Below are 18,204 nucleotides of genomic sequence, written 5' to 3' on the forward strand. Positions count from 1 at the left end.
GCGTGGAGGACCAAATGGAGACCATCTATCTTTCACTTGCTGGTATGGGGGACGTTGAAGTAGATACCTGGTCTCATTTACATCTGCGTGAAGCCCAACTATTGGATGGGAGACATCTAAAAACAGTGTTTCCAAGTCTCTTACCCCTCTTGTTATGAGCTGATTTGTGTTTCCTGGGAAAAAAAGATGTCCAAGTCTTAGCTCCCCAACCCCATACTTGGCAGTGTGACCTCAGCTGTGAACAGGTTTATTGCAGACATACCAGAGTTGAGTAGCTTCCTCTACAGCATGACTGGTGTGTTTTTATAACACGTCCATAGTAAATGAAAGGAGAGAAGCCCAGGCTGAAGGTAGACCAGAGCTGTGTAGCTGCAAAACACCAATAACCAAGCAATTACCAGAAAAGGCAAGGAATGCCTCTGCCCTACAGGTTTTAGAGGGAGTATGGCCCTCCTGACAGCCTGCTGCAAGAATTCTGGCCTCCATAATGGGGAGACAATACCTTTCTGTTGTTTTTCGTGAAGCTCCTGCAGAACACAAGCCTACACACTCCCACACCACTGTGTGGTCCAGTCATATATGGGGATGAGGACACAGAGGTCACCCTGGATAGAGACCCCCTTTAATTGCTTGCTATGTTTCTTATATATCAGAGCTAGGAGTCATAGAGACCCCCGAGCCGGAAAGGGAATGGATCCTTCTAAGTCATACACCAAGTCCAAGGCTGGGCTGTTCAGAGAACAGAGCCCTTCCAAGGCATTCTGGCACCCCAATGTTGTACCCAATGTGTCTGTTTCTCTAGGAGCCTGACTCAGAAGGGCTCCTGGTGGGAGGGGCATTGGAACTCTGCTTAGCTTCCTAAGGTAGGCCCCTGTGTGAATCAGTGCTAGACCTGGAGCCTATCCCAACCCCTTGAGGCACTGTTCTGTGACCCATGAAGGCTGTGACTTCTTTTATTTACCATAAGTAATTGTACCTTGAAACATAAAAGAGGCAGAAGGAGAAAGGCGTGGTGGGGAGGACTGTGCAGATCTGTATGTCCTTTAAAAGAGCAAATTTCACAGTTTGTATTTCCAATTTGAATGCCTGTTCACTCATTCAATCAGTCAGTCATTCAACAGATGGGTTGGATTGGCTCATTCAGTTTACTCAAGCTTGTTTCTGTTCTTTGCTGGCCATTACCACCCATCAATCAATGGAGACATGCATAATAATAGCCTCCATTTGCCTAAGATTTATACTTGGCAAAGCTAGTAAATAGGTGTTAGTCACATGAGTGTACTTGATACAGAGTTTCTTTCAGGACCCAGTCCTATTGACTGAGGGAGGTGCAGGAGGAGAGACTTGCTGTTAAGGGATAAGGCTTTTGACACCAAGCTGTGTAGGTGGAAATTTCTGTCCCACAGGCCACTCCCAAGTAAGCACACAGATGCTTAATATTAATTACAAATGCTTGGCCAGTAGCCAAGGCTTGTTATTAGCTAACTCTTACATTTAAATTAACCCATGTTTCTTTATCTAAGCTTTGCCATGTTGCTTAGTACCTTTTCTTAGTACAGTGTGCCCATTTTACTTCTCCCTGAATCTTCTGGAGACTCCAGACTCTTCCCTTCTCCCTCCCAACATTCTCAGTTTGACTCTTACACCCAATCTCTTCCTTCCCAGCTACAGGCCAGTAAGTTCTTTATTAACCCATGAGAGTAATACATATTCACACTGTGCAGAAGGATTATTCCAAAGCATAGCTGGACTGTGGTTTATTCACTATTGGGAATTGAACCTGTGTCTTTAGGGTTATTGACTGCTTTGGTGGAGGAAGCAGGCATGCAGGGAAACTCAAAGCCAAAGCCACAGCTCTGTCCTCTCTTGGTGTTCAACACAATAGCTCACAGCAGATGCTAAGGAAGTGAGAGTTACTCAGAACAAGGTGGGGCTCCATGGGTAGAACTAGGGAAGGCTTGAAGACCTATTATTTCAGTGATGGACAGAATGAAGAAGCCGTTCCAGGAAGGAGGAACAGGGAGTGGGGGCAGAGGTTTACTTTGAGGGATATGTTTGGAGGAGGTATCTCTGTGCTGTGAATATGTTTTATTACCATGGGTTAATAAAGAAGATGTTTTGGCTTATGGCAGGGCAGAAAATATATGTAGGCGGGAAAACTAAACTGAATACAAGGAGAAAGAAGGCAGAGTCAGGCAGATGTCATGTAGCTGCCAAAGGAGAAGGATGCCAGAACCTTACTGGTAAGCCACAGCCTTGTGACAATACACAGATGAATAGAAATGGGTTAATTTAAGATGTAAGAGCTAGCTAGGAATATGCCTGAGCCATTGGCCAACCAGTGTTGTAATTAATATGGTTTCTGTGTGATTATTTGGGTGTGGATGGCCAGGACACTAAAGCACAATCTGCATTTCCATCTCTGGATCACAGGGGCTTGGCAGGGCAGACATTAGTAACAATCTTCCAGTCAATAGAGAGTCTGGAAAAAAAATCACAAAGTAGGGAGGGAAGATGTGCTGAAAGAGGTATTTCAGGAAGATAATGTTAAATCTGTGTCTCTGAGTTTTGATATTAAAAGACAATATAATGACACAGGAATCTTAACTGTAAAGGGATGTGCCTATCCCAGCAGAGCTTGCCTCTTGCTACCCTGTCCCTGCATAAATGTTTTCCGGTTGAAGCATCACTTGAACGGCATCTTTGGGCACACCCAACTGTTTTCCTGATGTATGTTTGGGGGCTCATGTTCTCATACACATCCTTCCACAACACTACTTTTATGTGCGTAAGAACGGGCTACTGTCAGACCCTCAACTGTAGGCAATGCTGTGATGATTGTCATTATGAAATAGGCCCCTTTTCCCACCTTTCTTAGGCAATTATTTCATTTGCACAAACTCTTCTGAGTGACGTCATTCTGTGATCAGAAGGGCTGATGTTGGATAAAGCTTCCTTTGCTGTGGTCATACAGCCTCCTCCAAAGCTGAATGTGCCACATTGGCAGCAGATGACGAGGATTCAGCAGCACAGAGAGTGATTTGGGTAGGGCTTCTGGTGACATACCACTTGGGACGTGGGTCCCAGGATGTAGGGATGGAACCTGGAGACTTGGGGTGCAGGGATGGAAAAGAAATACACAGAGGAAACGGGGGCCTTGAAGTAAGAAACAATGGAAGCTGGTGAATGTTTTGATCGAAAACTAAGGAAAAGAAGGAAATCAAAACCAAACGCCAGTGGCTGGGGAAATAGCTCAGTTGATAAAGTATTTGCCCTACAAGCATAAGGAATTGAGTTAAGATCTCCGGCACCCACATAAAAATCCAGACTCTGTAGTAAGAAGGGTTTGTAATTGCTACTGGGGAGGCAGAGACAAGTAGATCTGAAGCTTAATGTCCAGACAGCCTAGGCAAGTCAGTGAGCTCCTGGCTCAAAAAGAGATCCTGTCTCAGGGAATAAAATGTCAATCAATGACCTCTGTATCTCTGACCTCTCTTTGCACCTGTGTATACATGTGCGTGTACAGCCCCGTATGCAAACATATGCATATATATTACACACAATCATATACCGCTGAGATTTCAGAAACACAGGTGCTAGGGGAGGGTGGCAGGGAAGTCAGGGAGAAAGAGAAGATGCAGAGAATGAATGTAGAAAGATTTAGGTGGGGTGGGCTTATGGGCAGAAGTGGAGTATGGAAACCTACTTGGCGTCCATTCTCACTGCAGCCTTCTACAACTGTTCTGGGCCTAGGCTCCAGATCTGCTAGAACATGAGTCTCTATTAAGAGCCTGGCTGTTAAGAGTTAACAGTCAACCAACCCTATCCTCAAACGCAGAGCTGGCAAAAGATCTTCCTGGGTTCTTTTCAAGCCAATTCAGTGGAACAGGAACCAAATCCTAGGTGGCCAGTCTGTACTAGTGCAGGAGGCTTGGACCTGCTAGGAAATTTGGCTTCATCACCTATGGTGTTGAGACCCCGTTGTAGGAGCTGAGGATCTAGAGGGCCACAACACATCTGAAGGACCAGGAGATGTCATCCAGGGGCTCTAACAAATCTGGCCTGCCCAATGTGCTGGACTGAAGCTGGCTTGCCAACTGTGCAAGACTGAGTCTGGGGTAGCATGGAGTTCTCTGGGAAAGGCAGAAAACTTAGCTGTGCTCACTCATGGTCTCTAGAACACCCTGGAGTTTCAGCTGGGGTTGGGGATAGTCACCTTAGACCTACCGGTAAGGGCTAGGCCTTAGGGCTGTGCATGTATGCATGTACGCATGTGCATGTATGTTTGTGGTGTGTGAGTAGTGGTAACTGTGTCCCTGTGCTTCCAAGAGTCAAGAACTGGGAAAGGGGGAACAAGTGCAGTCTACCTGTCAGGGCTTGGATGTGCTTACCCATGATGCTACTGTAGTCGGACTTTCTTTGGACCACCAGTTCCAGAATAATGACATGGAAACATTTTATGAATTATGAAAGAATGGCCTTAGCTTAGGTTTGCTCCCAGCTGGCTCTTAAAACTTAAATTAACACATTTTTATTAATCTATGTTCTGTTATGTGCCTCGTTACCTCTACTCTTTACTCTGCATCCCACTTCCTCCATGTCTGGCTGGGGAGTTTCTACCTTTCAGATTCTTTTTTTTTTGTTTTTTGCCTTAAAATAGATTTATTTTCTGGAAAAGTTAATAATGCATATAATACTTTTACTCTATATTTTGAATTTATTATCTTTTTCCCATAGTTTATCAAAAAGCAAATAAACAAAACAAAATGAAACGTCCCATTGTCTGAACCTGGAGAAACTCTATCATTTTTTATTTATTTATTAAAGATTTCTGCCTCCTCCCCTCCACGGCCTCCCATATCCCTCCCCCTCCCCCAATAAAGTCCCCCTCCCTCATCAGCCCGAAGAGCAGTCCGGGTTCCCTGCCTTGTGGGAAGTTTAAGGACCTCCCACCTCCTTCTAGGTCTAGTAAGGTGAGCATCCAAACTGCCTAGGCTCCTACAAAGCCAGTACGTGCAGTAGGATCAAAACCCAGTGTCATTGATCTTGACTTCTTCAGATCATATAAATCTTTTGCCTTTTACCTTTCAGATTCTTCCCGGAGTTCCCATCTCTGCCCTGAAGTCCAGCCTATCCTTTCCTGTCTGGCTATTGGCAGTTCAGCTCTTTATTAAACCAATCAGGAGGTGCCTTAGGCAGGCAAGGAAGGACAGAGACACATCTTCACACCATGTGATCAAATATCTTGCAATACCCTACCCTTTTAAAATTCCTTGTTCATTCGTATCCCTGCATGCCACCTTCCTGTCACTCATGGAGGACAGAATTGCAGGCTTACTTGAATGAGGATTGGGTTAGTTTCTGTTTCCTGATTGGCTGCAAGCTCCCTAAGAGCTGCCTTGTCTGTCTGCTCTCATTTTATTTCTGGAGTCTGCACTCTGCCCCACCCCCACATATTTCTCAAAAACTTTTGTACAAGGATACTCAAACACCTCTTTTGCCACATTACAGTCCTCTCCCATGATTCCTTGCAACAAAAGGAGTTGGGGCTGCTTAAGCCATGTCTGCCACGGGGCAAGACACTTAGCTCCTCATGCCCAGGTGACAGCATCCTGGTTCAGGGAGCACACCATGCTATGACTTCCAGGTTCAGGAGTCTTGGGGGCTATTGAGAAAGGATCGCATGGTGGCACTGCTCTGTGTTTGGTGGCCTTGTCTTGTCAAGTACGCATCAGGCATTGCCTCAGATGCAACTGGAAGCCACTGTTCCTCATTCTTCTGGGCCTGTATATATTGTTATCGCTGTGGAAGGACTTTGTAAATCAACTGAATGTCTAATCTATGTCTCTCCTAAAAAGAATGGCTGAGCTGAACAAAGAGAGCTTATTTATCTCTCTTTTATCACGACAGGTATCTAATTCCCCCTCAAATATCAATACATCCACAGATGCCAATGGAGACAGAAAGAGAAACTGCCATCAAAGCCAGCAGCAGCTGCCTCTTTCCCCATAGAGGAAACCTCCACCAGGACTTACCACCTAGACCCTCAGGCATGGTCCCACCAGTTGCTGGGTGGGTCATGAGGTTCCTATGCTGAAGTTGCCAAAGGAAAATGTCCCCTGCGGTAAAGAGTTCATTCTGCCAGGTTCTTTGTCGCATCTTCCTTTTGCCAGTCAGCCCGGCTCTTGCCAGAGACCCCTTCCGTCTCCCCATTTGGACTCCCACTTTATTCCCTTCAACCTGCCTTTGCCCCTCCCAGTGTTGATCTGAAGGCCACTCCTTAGTCCCTTCTCCAACGCTGCCTTCAACTAGTCAAGGAGATCAGCAGGACCCACGGAGGCAGACTCACTGATACCCCTGTGCAGAGGAGATCAGCAGGCCCCACGGAGGCAGACTCACTGATACCCCTATGCAGAGGAGATCAGCAGGCTCCACGGAGGCAGACTCACTGATACCCCTATGCAGAGGAGATCAGCAGGGCCCACGGAGGCAGACCCACTGATACCCCTATGCAGAGGAGATCAGCAGGGCCCCCGGAGCAGACCTGATACCCCTATGCAGGGGAGATCAGCAGGGCCCCCGGAGGCAGACCCACTGATACCCCTATGCAGAGGAGATCACAGGGCTCATAGACACAGACCCGCTGATACCCCTATGCAGAAAAACCTTGCACATTGCCCTGAGTTCTCAAGTCACCCTCTCATGGGTGCAGTCAGAACTGGAGGTTGTTTAGAATAGGAGGTGAAACTTTACTTCCTGTCCACGAGCTCATTCAGGGCACACATCCATCCTCACCCATCGCTGTGTCCTAGCATATATCACTGACTCCTCTTTCAACCCTGCAAGGAAAAGAAGGGGGGGATGGTTGGAAATGTGTCTTTACCTGCCTAGAGACACTTTATGGGGGGGGGGCATCCTGTAGGTACCAGTGCATCCGATTCTCCCCATAGACCGGGAACATAGCCTAGGAATGATCAAGTTACTATAGCAATGATAACACTGCTTTGCTCCCCCCCCCCTCCACTTCTGCATCATCTTACCTATGAGACCACATTCTTCAGATGAAGAGGGAAGAGATGGAGTTGGTGAGAACTGGGTCCCGAACCTGCCTTCCCAAACCCAGTGTTTTTTCCATATGAATTCCCAGAGGGGCAGAGCCTAGGAGGTGATGGGCATGCGTCCCAGAGCCCTGTCCCCTGCAGGCATCTTTGGATCTGACAGCAACACATGCCCTTCCAGCTGGTCTGGTCCCCGTGCCACCATTTGAGAACAGAAGTGACGGTAAATATTTAATTGTGCCTCCACCATAACTTTCTGCCAGAGCTCTCAATATGCTTTATAAATGCAAATGAGTGGTCGCTTCCTCTCCAGGGAGGTGTAAACCTCCCCAAATCACTTTGATTCAGTCCCCCACCAGGGTGGAAAGCTGTAATCAGGAGCTCCCCATGCCAGAGGAGCAACTAACCTTAATCACAGGGAGTGGATGGTTCACGTGTCTGCTGTTCTCTGTCTCCGCGCTGGACAGGATGTAAGGTGATGGATACCTCTTGCCGCAGTTTCTGCCCAATCGATTGCACGGAAAATTCTACTCAGAAGCAGATTCAATTACATTCTAACGGAGGCACCTATGACTGTTAGGGAGACTGAGGTTGTATTTATGGAATTAACAGAACAAAGGGATCCCTGGAAGGCTTCGGAATGCAATTGCATTCTAAGTTTAATTCTGGACTCCATTTCCTTTGCCACTATCATCCCCTTCAGTGAGAGTCTGTGGTTGGTGCCGATTTGCATTCTGGGAACTTTTGTGGCTTCATGGTCCAAACAGAAAGTGCTCCTGTTCCTTCCTCCATTCCAGAGCTTCAGGAAGCTTCCAGATCTGTCCGGTGGGACTTGCGCTGTGATTTGAGGCTTTCTGTGCCAGGGTGGGAAGCTAGCTGTGTGACTTTTCAGAGAGTTGCGCCCCTCTCTGCGCCTTGGTTTCCCATTCAGTCACGTTCAGTCACGTGAGTACTTTCGTTCCTGCTTCAGACCCACCTGGCAGAGATATTTTAATGATCCCCGCAATGAGCTTCTACAGGGGCTCCTGGAGTACCTTCTGAGAAGTGTATTATGTAAATGTGGTATGTCATTATGACCGTTGTTAGTGCTGTGAAGTGGAGGTGAGGGGAGACGGGGACGCTTGCTCTTCGCAAGGACCCCAGCTGTCGGCAGTGGGAGGGAAAACAAACTTGCGATATCTGCTCTGGTATTTTTCATGTGATAGCACAGATCAACCCTAACCCAAGCCCAAAGAGGGCAAGAAAACGCTGCTTTTCTTTCTCCTAGGCAACTTCCAAATGCGCACTCTCTATCTGCTGGGGCAGAGATGTTAACCATGCTGCAGGCATGGTTCACACTGTCATGGGGCAGGGGAGGCTTCCTGTGGTCATGTTGGTCCTAGCCCTACAGAGAGCCATGTGGCATTCATTCCACACGGGCTCCTGGTGTCTACCTGGCTGTTGTTCATGGTCCATGAAGGTCCTTTTTTTGTGGGTCCTTCATTAGACTTGCTCAGGCCCTCGGGTGGCCCTTCTTTAGTGCCCATCAGCTGGCGAGGTCACTAGCTGCTGGGATAGTGGATGTCCAGGGCCCTGTGTCTGGAGCTGACTTCCTTCTTGGGTTCTGGGGTAGGCAACTTTCTGGAGAAGCACTGACCAGTGAATTTATCAGGGACTTCTTCTCATTGTTGAGCATGTGCGTGTATGTGTGTGATGTATGGTGTGTGGTGTGTGTAGTCTGTGCACGTGCTGTGTGTGTAGTAGATGTGGTTTGCGTGTGTGTAGCTGAATATGCACACGTGTGTGAAGGTCAGAGGTCCATGTTGGGTGTCTTCTCGTGTTATCCAGTTTATTGAGACAGGAGCTCTTACTGAACCAGGGGCTCACCATTTTGGCTACACAGGCTGGCCAACAAGTCACCAGAATCCTCCAGCTGATGCCTCCCCAGTGCTGAGATTACAGCAGTTTACCCTGCTTTTACATGGCTGCTAAGGATCTGAACTCAGTTCATCATGCTGCCCTGGCAAACCCTTTACCCACTGAAGCATCCAGCCATCATTGTCTCGTTCATTTCATCCCCACAGCTCACCTCCAGTTTCTCTGTACACCTTTAGTTTCTGCCTTGACACTTGTTTCCGTCAAGTCCAGAGATTTTGAGTCTGCTTTCTGCCTTCATATCTCTTTCCTGAAGCAGCGAGTGTGGAATGGCTGTTGGCATGGTGTAGGAAGAGTAGTGGGGCCAGAAGGGAAAAAAGGGATCCTCTGCATTGACGCCCCGCCCCCCTGTATTTTCTGCACTTCTGCACATAGTCCCAACACCTCTGCAGCTGGGGTGAGCTGTACTGCTCTGTTGATATGTACAGAGTCTGGGGAATCTGAATGAGTAAGACACCTCCACTAGTGTGTGTTTATTGTCAAAGACATCACTCGGGTGGGGTGCTGGACCACACATCCGTCATTTCAGCTATTCAGGAGGCTGAGGCATAAGGATCACTTGAGCTCAGGAGTTCTGGGCCAGCCTGAGCAACAAAGCAAGGCCTTATGTCATAGGGAAAAATTGCACCTCTGGAAAAATTTGATGACCACCTAAGAAAGGTACATTGACTTATACTTTCTATGATGTATCCAAGAATTTAACTAAAAACGAATCAGAATGTATTTAGATGTAAAAAACCTTCTTATCTTTGGTCTGGGCAAAGAATTCTTATGTAGGGTAGTAGACTATTGTTGAAATAGGAGCGGCGGGGCTGCGTCCCCAGCACCCCGGCCGCCTGCTTTGCTAGCTTATGCCCCAAAATAATTACACGGAAACTGTATTCTTTTAAACACCGCCTGGCCCATTAGTTCCAGCCTCTTATTGGCTAGCTCTTACATATTGATCTAACCCATTTCTAATATCCCTGTAACACCACGAGGTGTCTTACCAGGGAAGATCTTAACCTGCGTCTGTGTCCGGTAGGAGAATCATGGCAACTCCTTGACTCAGCTTCTTTCTCCCAGCATTCTGTTCTGTTTACTCCACCTACCTAATTTTATGTCCTATTAAAGGGCCAAGGCAGTCTCTTTATTTAACCAATGAAATTAACACAAGCCAAAAGACTCTCCCCATCAGACTATGGAAGAAAAACTTGATGAATGATGAATTGGGCTTTGTCCAAATTAAAATCTTGGACCTTTGAAAAGACACTGCTAAGAAAATGAAAGGCAAGTGCCCAAATGAGACTAAATATTTAAATGTGTGTCTGAAAAATGACCAGAGTCCAGAACATACTAAGGACTCTGAGGAGACCCCAGGATGGCTAGACAGAGGTGGGCAGTGTTTGCCTCCCCAGTCAGGAACAAGTGCAGTGAAGTGGCTGCGGAGGGAGTGATGGGAGCCCTGTGAGACAGAGACCTGGGATAGAGGCTCCAAGACAGGCAAAGAGCAGCAGGAACCAGGACCCTGAACCCTGGTTTGGGAGATGACCATTTTGTGTGTATGTGGGCGGGGGGGGGGGGATGCCAGAACCACATTTCCGGGGACAATCACAGTCTACTTACAAGGGAATTCCATAGTCAAGACAGGCTGGGGGAAAGTTGAGATTGCTGCCCAGAGTCTGTGTCATAGCATTTCTCAGAGAAGAGCCTACATTGTCTCCTCCTCTTCCTCTTCCTTTGAGTACTAGAATGATGCAAGTAGGTCCTCTTGAGGACAGAGCTGCTGTAGGAATCCATATGCCTCTCCCCAATGGGAGTATAAACTTCTGCCTATGCCCATCCTGGGTGCCTTGCAAGCATTCTCCCAAACTTGTACAATGCCTGAAAGCTTCAAGAACCCAACTGGACCTAACAGTATGCCTGTGACTCCAGCATACAAACCCATGTAGTGCGCTGTATAACATGGGCAGGTGGTTCAGCAAAGCGTGTGGTGCAAGCCCCAAGACCCCCAAAAACAAAGCCCTTGCCTTCTGGGACCTGTGCTTTTCCATCCCATGCCTCCATGCCATTCACTGCTCCTGGCAGCTTCTTCCTGTGGTTCCCCTGCTCCCTAGTGCCTCAAGAGTACATCACTGAGACCCAAGGACATGCTTCATTGGCTCTCTGCTGCCAGCAGTGGTCACCCAGTGAGGTTTAGGGACACATCCCCCATACTCTCTACATTCCCAGTGTCACCACTGCCATTATAAGAGAACACCAGTGACAAAGGTGCTAATTCTAAGCAATCAGCTACTAAATTGTGCATCCCAGGCATTGCTGTTCTCTTCACGAGTGTCTATGTAGCAAGTGTCCCTACCACCACCACTCCATGCACCAATCACTGCATCCGCTTGGCTGCTAGAATGTCCCTGCTCCCACACAATCTGAAATCAGATGGGCCCCGCTGTCACATGCACCATCTTAAAAGCTATTGATTCTAGCCAAAGAATCTCTACAGAGACTGAGCTGTGGCACTAACCTGGAACTAAATCCAAGTGAGTCTACCAGATGACTGCACTAAGAAACATCTTCAGCTGAAAGATGCTCCTACGAAGGCTGCCCCTCAATTGGAGGAGACACATAATCTTTGGGCTGTGCAAACATCGATGTAGAGACACAGTAAAGATGAAGAAGCACAGGGGTACAACGTCTCCAGAGGAGTCCACTATTCTGTAGCAGAAGACCTCAAAGAAAAGTGAAAACAATGTGATGTTCTTCGTGTGATTCAAAATAGTGATTCCAGGGACATGCACTGAGAATCAAGAGAGCACAAACAGATGCGTCAGTGAAATTTTAAGAAAACAACTTAGAACTTCATGCCTGTGTTTATTACAGCATTATTCATAAGAGCCAAAATGTGGGATCAGCCACCACAGCCACTGGAGTTGAGAATGTGGTGTATATGTATGTATGTATGTATGTATGTATGTATATGTATACACACACACACACACACACACATATATATATATGTATATATATGTATGCTAGAATACTATTGAGCCATGAAGAAGACACTGTATGCGATGTTGGTGAAGATTTGGAAGGACACCTACTCTCACACGATAGTCCCAATCTGGAAAAGAATAAATATGTGAACAAATTGAGATCCATTCATAAAATGAGATTCCACTTAGCATAAAGAAATGATGCAGCCGACTGTGGTGATACACGATTGTTCTCCCAGCATTCATGAATTGGAGTGGGAAGAATTTGGAGTTCAAGGTCAACTTGGACCACATCACAAGACCCTAGCTCAAAAAAGCTCCCCCAACCCCAATACCAGCAAAATAACAACAAAGTAAAAAAATTTTGCATTTTCAAAGTATGAGTTCATCTTAAAACTGTTATCCTGAAAGCTGCCAGATAAAAGCAGAACATAGTATGTAATTCTATTTCTGTGAATGTAAAGACAATGGCTTTTGATTTATAATGACAATGGATCAACCATTGCCTAGGGGCAGGAACAGAATGGGTTATGAGCCTGAGGTTAAGAAGGCCAACAGGGAATAAAGAAATGTTCACCTGCTAGGGTTAAAACATAGTTCATTCCTGCTTTGTCAAATTTCCTAAGCCCTTGTCAGGTTATTGGTTACTGGGGAAGAGAGGGTGGGCATATGTCTGTCTCAGGGGCAAAGAGACTTGTGGGAAGGAAGAGATTTAGGGGAGCAGTTGGTATCTGGGAATTGTCATCTAAAGGCAACAAGAGGAAGGAGGCAGGGGGATTTGGGAGTTGAGAAGAGAGGCTGGAGAAGCAGTCAGGTATGGAGGAGGATACACAGAGGACCCAGCAAGGCTAGAGGAAGGCATGGCGTTTGGCTACCGGGTCAGCACGGCCCTGAGAAAGTCCCTGGGTAGATGCTGGGATGTGGGGGATAAAGGTGGATCCTGGCACACAGTTAACTGAGGAGTCCAAGAGCGAACACGAGGTCTGCAGTGGATTTCAGCAAACTCTGTCCCCTCACGGTGTCTTGGCTGTCACCAAAGAGCCTGAGTGTGAAGATACCTAAGGATATTTCTGGCACCAGGTACGATCACACGTAGCTTCAAGCACTGTTCTTTTTCTGATTTGCAGAAACACTGATGGACACAAGGACAGCCACTGCAGAGTTGGGATGGACGGCCAATCCTGCCTCTGGGGTGAGTATCAGACCAGCATGCTTCAGTCCTGCAGGGAGATCCTGAGTCTGCAGGGTGGCTGGGAAGTGTAGGGCTTTCCTAATGCCATACATGTGGGGTGCAGTGCACAGAGGGAATGCTGGGCATACTACCTATCCAGAGGCAGCACCTAGGAGTCTCAGATATGTTCCTTTGTGTGTGGTGCAGAGCATCTTGTGACCCAGTCTTTTCAGACAGTCAGCTCCTGGGCAATGCAGACTGTAGATGTATCAGAACGGGGACATTAACACTATTGCCATTGTAACACATTGTAGATCAGCCGTGCCCACAGAGCTGCACGGAGACCAGGGGTATGAGGAAGTGCTGAGGCTGATTTGCACCGGGAGCTTGCTTTAGAGGCACAACCTTAATTGATTTGGTCAGTGTACATGTACCTGGCCAGACCCTAGAGCTATGATGAATAGCTCTGTGATGCTCATGGTTTCCTTGGAAAGCCAACCATGTTCATGGATAAGTTAGGGCACATCTCTTCTGTGTGACACTGGAGAGACCAGTGGACATACATGACAAAGAGCTGGGAATGAAGAACCCAGGGGTGGGGGAGTAAGAACCTCTTCGCAAAGAAAAGGTTCGTGTGAACTGGATTGGGGCAGGTTTAACTTGTAGGGCAGGAAGTGCTGGGGAAGATGCTCTAGGTAGGAGGGACAGCTAGTCAAATGGTGGGTGATGAAAAGACATGTGGAGGTGGCACAAGTCTGTGTGTGGACCACGGCAGGGGGTGGGGAGTGTCAGGATGAGGTGGGGCAGAATAGAACACAGCACAGTCAGAAGATTTTGGGTTTTTAATCTTCCAGGAGATGGAGAGATCTGGGCAGCAGAGTAAAAGGGCCACACTGTTGATAGGGCCGCGGAGAACTGCTGGAAGGAAGGCATGGGGGAGACTCCTTCAGCTGCCTTGGGTGCATCAGAAGAATCACATTTAAATGCTCCACTCACAGAGCCCTCTGAGAAGAGTGAAGGAGCTGGGGTCAGCAATGATGGATCACAGTGAGATAGAGGAGATAGAGGAGATGCCTGCATGTCCTGCACAGTGATTGGCTGGCTCTGGGGCTTAATGATAAAGGGAGAGTGCTGGGGGACGAGGAGGATCTTCTTCCCATGCAAGAAGTGAAGTCAGGTAGAGCAGGGTGGCCCTAGGCTTCCTCACCTGCCCTTGGCTTTCTTTGTTCCTGTGTTTGGTAACATGTATGTTTCATAGCAGATCTTCAGCACAACAGACCCTCACCTTAATCCTAAGACCTCCTCGGGTGGTAGGTCAATGGTAATTTCAATGTGTCCTCCCCAGGGCTCTCACTTCCTCCCCCGACCCCAACCCCTGCATTTGCAGGTTGCATTACCAGGTGTAAGTACCATGCCTTTGGTCAGGATAAAGCTAGTAATCCCCAAAAGAGTGAGATAGGGCCTAACAAAGGACCCAGCTGAACAGGTCCAAATACTGCTAGAGATACTGTGGGCAACCAGGGGAAACCAGTATGCTCCAAATGGTACTTCATACAAAGCTGATGAGATGACCAGTCTAAGATGCCTGGATAGCCCAAGCTTGTTCCCTTTCACAGATGTCATTACTCTTGGCTGGCTTGCATGTGCTTATAAAGACTATATATGATTTGCAAATGCCCTTCCCTTGATTTGTTTTTCTTTCCTTTTCCTCTTATACACAACATCTGTCTTCTTAAACGTTCCATCTTTTCCAAGGAAGATGTTCCTTGAGGGAGACGTTCAAAGTCAAGTGATGCCCTTTGGAGGTGGCAGCTGTCTAGCTGCTCATGGCCTGCCCCTCCCACTTGTTCCTAACGTGGTGGCACTTTTCTCATAGGGATTCTACAACCAGATAAGTAGTCAACTGATGCTCTAAGAAACCTGCTGAGCTTGTCTGGCTTAGAACAATCAGTGGGATGCTCAGGCTGGTCCTTAGTCTCAGTTGAGAGGACTATCTTAAAGACTATGCTTCCATCCTGGGGTTTTTTCTCTCCTTTCTCTGTTGCCATCCTTAGTAGAGGCTGCCAGTGGTGGTAACTCACCCACGGTTCCCATATACAACTTGGATTCTCAGGGACTGTCTGTCTCAGCACAGCATAAGTAGAACTTACCTCTTCTCCGCCACACACATAGGGTTACACCCACCTTAGTACGGAGCAAAGGCGTGAGATCCGGAGCAATCCTCCACTCTTCCGTCACATTACTCTGTTCATTTGGCCCGTCCTCAGGGACACCTTCTCTGTACATCAGCTCTGTTGGACCCTTCCCTACTCCATCACAGATCTTTTAGGTGTCATAGAGGTTTTCACAGTGACATACAACACCACTGTAGCATTTACTTCTCTCTGTGTTACCATAGAGGAAGCAGTGATTAAGCAGTCTAAGTCAGGAGGAAGTAAAGTGAGGGAGACTGTGGCAATAGAGGGGAGGGGATGAAGACAGTATGGGACATGGAGGACCAGAGATACTGGGGACACATTTACCTTTTAAGGAAGCAATTCCTATTCTGTTAAAATCCAAAGTCAGAGATCAAAAGGTATCTGAAGAGGTTCATGTGCTCTAGGTTGGTGAAGAAAACCATGGAATGGAATCTATCCTAACTTCTTGCCTGTTGCCTGAGACTGGGATTGAGGTGTCTGACAATGAAGTTGGTTAGTCTTGAGTATGAATTTTAGGAGGTGGAGAGCATTTACATGAACTGCTACTGACTGTTGGAGAGAGGCGAGGTAAGATCAACAGGAATGTGGCTGAGGCTAGGGCCACGCTGTGAGTGAAGACCAGCCATGCATATGTGGTGGGCCAGTCTACAGGGTCTCTGTAACCTGTTTGACTCTGCCTGGAGAGATGGCAGTGGATGTACCCAGAGTTATATTGTGCAGGAGTAAGGGTGAGATTGAAATACAGGAGAGCTGAGCCCAGCGAGAGGCTGTTGGCATCTTATGGACTGACTGTGTTGACCAGAGGGAGTCCCGGGGAGACTGTAGGACAGGTGTGTAGACACATCTGACAACAGAGTGGGGTCAGAAGCTGTGGCCTTGTGTCAGGGGTAGGATTTAAGGTGCAGCCTTTAGAGGTAATGAGAAGTCCCAGTTTAGGACTGGGGCAGAAGATAAATTTCAGATCCAAAGGAGCTTAGGATCCAGTGGAAAAGACACAGGCCTTGAACTATGTCTCTATAGTAAGAGCTAATTTAGTAAGCCATCAGTTAATCAAGCTGGAGAAGGAAACTGGGTGGTGTCATTAGGTGAGCCTGGAGGGCACTTTGAGTTTGGTTTGCTCTGTCTTAAGGAACTGCTCCATGCTCCCCAAGAAGGGAGGCAGCTGGCACCATGACAGTGGCACTGTGACAGGTGCTGTCCCAGCACATGGCCAGCTTGCTGGGCTCCACAGAGAGAGCCTAAGCATCTCCTCTTCAGTTTATGTGGCTGTCCATGTACCTCTGCAGCTGTATTTGAGAACAGCCTGATCTGGGCTTGGCTAACCACCCATCCCTAGCTCACAAGTCGTTTTCAGTTTGTTGTTAGAAAGCTGATTATAATATTACATGTGAAAATCAGAGCATATTTATGCCCAAATTCAAAATACTGCTTGGTAATTAAGCACTCGCCTTTAATGTAAGCCTCTTGGTTTAATCAAAATCACACGCTACCTGGTGAACAGAGGGAAAAGGTAAAAATCATGTTATAAACGGACAAAGCCAGGTAGGTGCTGAGTTTCCATGTGAGGGCATCCCAGTGAGGTTCTCCAGGAACTCCTTCCTAGACTGGGTCCATACTTGTCCTGCCAGTCCTCCACAGTGTAGGACCTCTGGGCAGTGGTGAGTTCAGAGAGTCTGGGGTGATTGCAGCACTGTAAATGGTGGCCTTTATGGACCCGTGCTCCCCGATAGTCCTGTTTTAAGGTGCTGCCCGACACTTCCCATTCTTCCCTTCCTCCGTGACCCTGGGCATCATTGTCCATGTTTTCAAGTCCCAGGGGATGAGTCTGCTCTAGTTCCACATCCCTGGTGGCAGCCTAGCAGGGCACAGCCACCAGGACTGTCCGTCAGCCGAACAAGTGATACCTCTTTGCATCTGTAACCCAGGGCTCTAAAGAGATGCCCACAGCAGGTTCATTATAGCCCGACAAAGAGTTAGTTTGAGGCCTTGCACTATCCAACTGCCATTAAAGAGCTAGTTAGCAATGCAAATAGCACTACTTCGGAGATGAGCCTGATGAAGGAGAATGGACATCCAGAAGGTGTCTCTCTTTTCAAACTCCCACTGGCATGGGTTAGAGGCAAGTCTGGGTTTCTCTGAGAGCCAGGCATATTGAGTTTCCTTGTTGGAAATCCAACCCCAAAGTTCCTCTCCTCTCAAAGGGCTCGTGTGGAGCTCACCTACTATTGCACCTGAGCCGTGGATGGCCTTCCTTTGTGTCAGTTCCTGTGTCTGTGATGTGAGTCTCTCAGAGCGGACCTCTATGAAGTTCTCATCTTCAAAGACGGCTTTGTGTGCTTCCAGACTCCATATGCATCCATGCTGCTGCTCGGAATCACCTTCACAGCCAGTGGCATGTGGAGTTGACTATTTTAATACGAGGCATTCTTCACCAAGGCTTGCTAGAGGAGAATTGCAAAGGGGATCCAGAATCAAGCCTGGCAAGCCCATAGTTGGAGTGAGCAGGCTCCTATGTGCTCTCTGTGTGTAATTAGCATATATATGCATATAAACATATATATACATACACACAAATATATTTTATGTGGGAGTATTTGAATATATGTGTGTATATATGCACCTATATGTGCCTGTGTTTGTGCATATAATTTCTATGTATGCATGTATATATTTATGTTTGTTTATATTTGTGTGTCTTGGTATATATCTGTGTGTATATATCTGTGTATATTTATGTTTATATGTGTATACATTTGTATGCCTTTACATTTCTATACGTGTATCAAATGTGTGTGTATCTGAATATACACGTATATATATGTCTGTGTAGATATACATGCTTGTGTGGTATATGTGTCTAAGTATGGACAGATGAAGTTAAATGAGTTTTACCC

General features: G+C 47.1%; 1 protein-coding gene across 1 annotated transcript in view; it reads left to right on the top strand.

The window, feature by feature from the left end:
• Positions 1-18,204, top strand: part of Ephb1 (EPH receptor B1) — a 437,502-nt gene that overhangs the window by 120,599 nt on the left and 298,699 nt on the right. The window contains exon 2 of the mRNA XM_041677153.1: positions 13,069-13,133. Within this exon, the coding sequence (XP_041533087.1) occupies positions 13,069-13,133 (65 nt within the window). The remainder of the gene's footprint in view (positions 1-13,068; positions 13,134-18,204) is intronic.

The sequence above is a fragment of the Microtus oregoni genome, unplaced genomic scaffold (genome assembly GCF_018167655.1).
Source record: "Microtus oregoni isolate MIOR12 unplaced genomic scaffold, Mior012 000028F_ref0000031, whole genome shotgun sequence".
NCBI classification, from domain to species: Eukaryota; Metazoa; Chordata; class Mammalia; order Rodentia; family Cricetidae; genus Microtus; species Microtus oregoni.